The sequence below is a fragment of the Delphinus delphis genome, chromosome 13 (assembly GCF_949987515.2).
Source record: "Delphinus delphis chromosome 13, mDelDel1.2, whole genome shotgun sequence".
NCBI classification, from domain to species: domain Eukaryota; kingdom Metazoa; phylum Chordata; class Mammalia; order Artiodactyla; family Delphinidae; genus Delphinus; species Delphinus delphis.
This window is the reverse complement of record NC_082695.1, coordinates 82,299,101-82,306,767: the sequence shown is the minus strand read 5'-3', so window position 1 is coordinate 82,306,767 and position 7,667 is coordinate 82,299,101. Positions and strand designations below refer to the sequence as shown.

Sequence of the window (7,667 nt, the reverse complement as noted above, 5' to 3'; positions counted from 1 at the left end):
TTTGGAAAGATTTTATCTTCTGTTTTCTAGAATATGTTTTATAGTTTTAGCATTTATGCTTAGATCTATATCTGTTTCAAGTTAAAACTTGTCTATTGTGTGAGGTACGGGCTGATGTTTATTTGTCCCATACATAATTAGCTGTTATAACATCATTTGTAGAAGTGATCATAATTTCCTACTTGAGTTACCTTGGCAAGTTTGTCAAAAATTAATTAACTATATTTGCCTGGGTATATCTCTGTATTCTCTACTCTGTTCTATTGATTTGTAGGTCTACTTTTATGTTGATTACACTATCTTGATTACTGTAACTTTTCAGTAAGTCTTGGAATCTCTGGAGCTTTCCCTGGAACTGTTGCTTAAATATAAAAATTTTCTGTGAATTAAAAATGTAAGGCCAGAAACTATCAAACTCTTAGAGGGAAACATAGGCAGAACACTCTATGACATAAATCACAGCAAGATCCTTTTTGACCCACCTCCTAGAGAAATGCAAATAAAAACAAAAATAAACAAATGGGACCTAATGAAACTTCAAAGCTTTTGCACAGCAAAGGAAACCATAAACAAGACCAAAAGACAACCCTCAGAATGGGAGAAAATATTTGCAAATGAAGCAACTGACAAAGGATTAATCTCCAAAATTTATAAGCAGCTCATGCAGCTCAATAACAAAAAAGCAAACAACCCAATCCAAAAATGGGCAGAAGACCTAAATAGACATTTCTCCCAAGAAGATATACAGACTGCCAACAAACACATGAAAGAATGCTCAACGTCATTAATCATTAGAGAAATGCAAATCAAAACTACAATAAGACATCATCTCACACTGGTCAGAATGGCCATCATCAAAAAATCTAGAAACAATAAATGCCAGAGAGGGTGTGGAGAAAAGGGAACCCTCTTGCACTGTTGGTGGGAATGTAAGTTGATACAGACACTATGGAGAACAGTATGGAGGTTCCTTAAAAAACTACAAATAGAACTACCATACGACCCAGCAATCCCACTACTGGGCATATACCCTGAGAAAACCATAATTCAAGAAGAGTCATGTACCAAAATGTTCACTGCAGCTCTATTTACAATAGCCCGGAGATGGAAACAACCTAAATGTCCATCATCGGATGAATGGATAAAGAAGATGTGGCACATATATACAATGGAATATTACTCAGCCATAAAAAGAAACAAAATTGAGCTATTTGTAATGAGGTGGACAGACCTAGAGTCTGTCATACAGAGTGAAGTAAGTCAGAAAGAGAAAGACAAATACCGTATGCTAACACGTATATATGGAATTTAAGAAAAAAAAATGTCATGAAGAACCTAGGGGTGAGACAGGAATAAAGACACAGACCTACTAGAGAATGGACTTGAGGATATGGGGAGGGGGAAGGGTAAGTTGGGACAAAGCGAGAGAGAGGCATGGACATATATACACTACCAAACGTAAGGTAGATAGCTAGTGGGAAGCAGCCGCATAGCACAGGGAGATCAGCTCCGTGCTTTGTGACTGACCGCCTGGAGGGGTGGGATAGGGAGGGTGGGAGGGAGACGCAAGAGGGAGGAGATATGGGGATATATGTATATGTACAACTGACTCACTTTGTTATAAAGCAGAAACTAACACACCATTGTAAAGCAATTATACTCCAATAAAGATGTATAAAAAATAATAGTAGTTGCTGGAGGGAGGGGCAGGAAGAGGAATGAAGTTGAGGAAGGTAACACAGGGAACTTCCATTGTATCTGTAATATTTTAGGTCTTATTTGGATGATGGGTACCCAGATAATATGTAATTCTCTAAATCTCTTTATTTTTCTGTGCTATTTCGTATTAAAACTACTTTACAAAGTTAATGACAGACTTTATCAGGTAATAATAATAATGAATTGCTGATAATCTGGCACTTTTTCTCCACTTATACAAAAACTGTTCTTTTTTCAGGATCCAGCTGAAAACATTCCCCAGCTGAGACCATATACAACAATTGCTCCTCATTAGGACATCATGGTATTTACCTTCTGTACCAGCCATGACATCTATTTTATATACTACCTTGTACTTTAAACTAATATATGTGATAATTCCCATTCTAAATGGAAATATCCTCAAATGGATGAATCATACATTTGCATCTCTAGCGATTTGCATTTAGCAGGTGTTCAGTAAACAACAGTCTAAAACACAGAAGGCTATCTGATAACAAAAAGAGAACTCTTTCTGGGAAGAAGAAGTAGTATACTAACATTTGTTGTTAATAAAAGATGCTTCCTGTACATAACAATATTCGGTAGCACTCACCAAAGCAGAATTGAACAAGAATGGAAAGAATCAGCAGAATGCTATTGAAATACTGGGTAATAACTGAGTCACTTTGCTGTACACCTGAAACTAACAACATTGCAAATCAACTATACTTCAATTTAAAAAAAAGATCTAAAAACTTACAGGCTGCTGTCAAACATTGGTCCTTGAGGAATCAGTATGGTTCATCTAAGATACTGACTGCTTTTCTTGCTATCCCATTATAATAATTATCCTCATTCCTTGTCCATTAAGTGTTCCACTATTCTTTGAATAGAGCTTTTCAAACTTCTTGAAATATACCTAACAAAACTATATATGCTGCCAAAATTTCTCTGTCTTCACTAAAATGACTTTAGTTCAACATTTCAAAAATGTGTAGAATGTGCCCACTTGGATCCCAGGTGTGGTGCTTTGGAAAGATAAGGCATGTGCACAGCCTGGTGAAAAGACAGACACACGTGGACAGGAGGATCATCGTTCCAGCAGACTTGTGTGTGGAGCACAGCCCTCCTATGCATCAGCGACAGCCCTATAGGGGACAAAGGCGAAAGCTGGGTGACCTCAAAGACAAGTTGGATTTCCCAGCAGAAACCCAAGGAAATGAAATTACATTTGAGGTGGGACTCCTGGAACTTTCCTTTGGAATCCAGTTGTCGTTTTTCATATTCTTCCCTATTCGATTTCACATCATCTGTTTTGGATGATCTCTCAGCCCGTTGAGTGTTTGTTGAAGATTCTTAATGAATTACCTAACAAATTGGCATGAGCTCATTTGTGAAGGTGATATGGGTGATATGCACTTGTTCTTCTATCAGTCGGACAAGCCAAGGGCACTCAGGAGGCACGCTTGTGTTAAAGTATGACCCCAGGAACCAAGAGGTACTGACTGGGGGCTGATTAAGTACAGAGGACTCTGAGACTGTCATGAACACAAACACTGAAACAAGTTTCCGGGTGCTGCGAGTGCTAATTATCGTCTGTAGGTAGTTGGGATGGGAGGGCTGCAAATAAAGTAAGATTACCATGTAACAAGGGGGTCAAAGCCTCTGATGTCATGACCTTGCTGTATGCTGTGTCAGTTTCCTAGAGCTACCATAACAAAACACCAACAAGAGAGTAGCTTAAAACACCAAAACGTATTCTCTCACGGTTCTGGAGATTAGAAGTCCAAAATGAAGGTATCAGGAAGGGCATGCTCCCTCTGGCAGCTCTACGGAAGAACCTTCTTTGCCTCTTCTAGTGTCTGGTGCTTGTTGACAGTCCTTGGCGTTCCTTAGCTTGTAGATACATCGCTCCAGTCACATGGCCGTCTTCTCCCTGTGTGCCTTTATTTCATCTTCTCTGTGTTCATGCCTGTCTCTGTGTCTAAATTTCCCCTGTGTATAAGGACACCAATCATACTGGATGCAGGCCCTCCCTAATGACCTCATTTTAACTTGATAACCTCTATAAAGATTCTATTTTCAAAAAAGGTCACATTCTGATGTTCTAGGAGTTAAGACTTCAACATATCGTTTTGGGGGGAGAGACAATTCAGTCCATAACATATGCCTTACTGAAATCCAGATATACAATGTTTACAAGAGTTTATTGATCTATATAGGACATAAGTCTCATTTGGAGTAATTAGTACTTATTTAGCTCCAACATGCCTAAGAGTGGTTATATCTTTTTCAATAAGTAACAAATCCTGTTTAATAGTATGCTTAAGATCATATTTACAGCTCCATGTTTGATTATTATTCATATTCTATTTGTTGGTGTAGAAACATCTGACAGTTTCCAAAGATAGTGAAGATAGTGTGCCTTTTGATTCCTCATTGCCATTTCCTGATAGTTCATAATTTCTCTAAATTATACCTTCCGTACTTCGTGATGCCTGGTTTTACATAGTAGTTTTAACATTTTCTCCTTCCTGAAAAAATTTCCATTTCAAGCTCTCTTCATAGGGATGGTGGTTCTTCATTCCTAAACCACTGTTTGGAATTTTTATATTTTGTAAGTTTTATAAATCTTTAGTCAAATAGAATAAATGGTGTTTTATTTATCCTAGGTCACTTCAGTCTTTTGTACACTAACGTGTATTGAAAAGTTTGAAGAGAAGGATATAACACACAATGTCTGCCATATATATTAGCTCATGGAAACCTTTCACTATATAATATCACACAGGAAACATACTTAGGAATTACTGTCCTAAGCCATATACCTACTATAAATAAATTTTTAAACCCTATTCCTTAAAATCATCTCTATAATCAGATACTCAGTTCACTTTGTCCTCTCCTATCTCTTTAGTGTTATTACCTTCGATCCCTAAGAAGAAATTAAAATATCACCTTGTTTTCTGTTCATCCCATCTTCTACTTAGTTAAAAAACAAAACAAAACAAAAAAAAAACCACCAGTTTTTTCCATCTCTTTCTCCTGAGTAGTCATCTAAACTTGGTGAACTTAAGAAGACACGCGTGTGTACCTAGAATGACATCCTTTGGCGAATCTCCTTTCTCTCACATGAAAAAAATACTTCTCAGTCTATTAGGTTTGGTTGGGGCCAACCCTGCCCAGGAATGAGTCAGACTAAAGTATTCCACCTTCCTTGGATCGGGGTTGTACACATGACACAAAGCAAAACAGACAGATTTATCCCTGGAGGTTTTACAGTCAAAAGAAAAAGAAAGAAAAGAGAAAAGAAAAAAGAAAAGTAAAGAAGATCCTTGGTTTGCTTGAAAACGGCAAGCTGTGAAAATAATGTAGATATTTCATGTTCAGCAATCAATATGTACATATCCTTTCCGCCTTGGGAAGTTTGAGTTAATTTTCTAAGTCAGGCAATGGAGAAAGTCGTAACACATGCGTTTCAGGTATTAGCAAGGCATCAATGATTCCTATAGTTCATACTTACCCAAACAGTACTCAATATAATTGAATATTTCTCCATTTGGAAGAGGTCCTAAATTCACACAGAAATAACAATAACTAGCTTTCCTGTTTAGTTCAATTTCTGTTTCTTTTAGGAACTGCATTTGCAAGTACAGCTAGGCTTTTTCTTCAGAAAGAAAGTCACCTAAGAGCAGAGACGATATGTGGCCTCATTTGCATCTTCCATAAATCTTAGCAGAGTGTTCACTAACTATTTGTTACACTAAATTATTTCTTTGATATCTTAGTAGATAATTATAATCAATAGACTCTATGATACATTAACTGCTCCATCTCCAATTAAAATGTATCCACCGTATCTCAAACACCATACCCATCTTAAGATATTTTACATAAATTGCTCACAACTGAATATCATGTTGAGGGATTTCCTGTGCCTTTGTTTCTAGCAGCCTGTTTTCCCTTAGTTTGAAATATTAGTCTCTAAAGACTAGTTTCCCTTGAGCAGATGATCAAGATTAACAATCCTGCTGCACTTTCTGTTCCATGAGGAAATCTTTTTACTCAATTTCTCCAGGGAAACAAATTCAGTCTCTACCCTTCTTCATTTGTTTGGCTAACTTATGTTATTTCCAGTTGCCTCTGCTGCTGCTGTTACTGTTATAATGTCCAAATTTTGGAGTTAAGTTGTCTGAATAACAATGAGAACATCCCAAGAAAGCTTGTTATTTTTTCTTAAAATACTAGGCACAGTATTCCTACAGGAACTTTTGGAGCAAGAGGCCCTTTTGATCCCTCTTTATTTCCACTCTGTGGGCTATTAAGATCTTCCTACCCCACCCCTGCCCAGGGTTTCACTTAACAGAAGCTTCAGCAAACATCGTTCGAGCACCTGCTTTCCACCAGCTTCTGCCTTTGACATTGTGGAAACAGCTGAAAAACACACCTCGTTTTCCTTTCACCAAATGTTTTTTCTTCCCTGAACATCAACCCCTGTGGTCTAACTGACCACTTCATGATGCTTCTGCTATTTTATTTTTTGGCCTGGATTTCTTACAACTTTCTGTGTTGGTTAAGGCTACGGTTGGCTGCTACAACAGAGAATTATAATGATAGCTTAAATATAATTGACCTTTTTCTCACTCATCCAGTAGTCTGGGTAAAAGTTGTCCAGGGCTTGTAGGGCGGCTCCTGGGGTCTGGTACATGGGCAGCTTCCTCGGCCTGGTTGTTCTGCCGTCCCAAGAGGGTTGCTTCATCCTCGGGGTCTAAGAGGACTCACTCACACCTGCGATCCTGCCGGTAAGAAGGAAAAAGGGGGATGGCCTCATACCCTCCACTCAAATCCCGCCTGGCCAGAACATGGCTACACTTCTTTGCAATAAGAGTATAGAAAATATCATTCTTATTCTTGGCTGCTAAGACCCAGAAGTTGTACAATTATAGGAAAAATGAGAAAAGTTATTGGGACAATGAGTAACTCAGCAGAGTTTACTCATCGTCTCAACACAATTCACCAGGTGCTATTAAGACCTTGATTGAAATTATAAGGTATTTCACCTGATACACAGAAGTTTATCCTCGGTTACAGGATAGGTCATTAGTTGTTAAGAACCGTACGTTAAGATAAGGTTTTGCAGTTAAATTTCCTTTCATCACCAGCCAATAGCTTCTATCGAAGCTGAACTCTGCTACGCATCTAAACCAACCGCCCAAGCACTCCCAGGAGGTGCAGACTCTCTATATTTTTCTCATTAACTGAGTAGAACATCACATGGTGAGTAATCCCAGTCTTTGGAATCCAGAGATTATAACAGACACCCGAAAATCCCATAGAAGTTTTATCTTCCTTGCTTCTACAAATCGTTATATATGTCTCCATGGGAAAACAGAAGAAACACGCTTGTGTGATAACAACGTCATCGTAGCACGATTGGCTCTACTCATTTCAATCCTGTCATTATTATGAATGCCTTCTCATTACTTTGCGTTTAGCACCGGATAAGAATAAAGGAAAAGAAATTAGTGCGGGATACGGTTGAGAGTTTTCTCATGTACTCATACAAAGGTGATATCACAGAGAGACCACTTGTTCAAAAGATATTAGCATTGACTTTGGGGAGAGAAAGTGAAATAATTATAAGCAGCTGAGAAAAAAGAAAGCTAGGAATTGTTCAATGTTCAGAGGCCGTCCCACACAGCAATGAAAAATCAGCATGTAAAAATGAGTTTTGCATAGTAAGTGTGTTTTATGGTATGAAAGCACTGCTTTGAAATGAAGGTGCAAGGTGCATCAACTCTAAGTGCCCTGTTCATTACACGCAAGGCTTCCGCAGTCGGGTGGCATTAAGTCTACAGTTTTGTATTGCAAGTCAGGCCACAGGATACGTATTATTTTACAAGGAAATATTGCAGGTGGTCGGAGGTGCCTGCAAACATACACTCGAGATAGAATAACGATGCCTG

The 7,667-nt window shown here is 38.2% G+C and overlaps 1 protein-coding gene across 2 annotated transcripts in view; it reads right to left on the bottom strand.

Annotated features, from left to right (window-relative positions):
- Positions 1 to 6,370: 6,370 nt before the first annotated feature.
- The window catches only part of LOC132436665 (uncharacterized), a 249,179-nt gene continuing 247,882 nt past the window's right edge, over positions 6,371 to 7,667 (bottom strand). For both annotated transcript variants that reach the window (XM_060029570.1, XM_060029571.1), the window contains one exon: positions 6,371 to 6,497. In XM_060029570.1, coding sequence (XP_059885553.1) covers positions 6,470 to 6,497 — 28 coding nt within the window. In that variant the 3' untranslated portion in view covers positions 6,371 to 6,469. The remainder of the gene's footprint in view (positions 6,498 to 7,667) is intronic.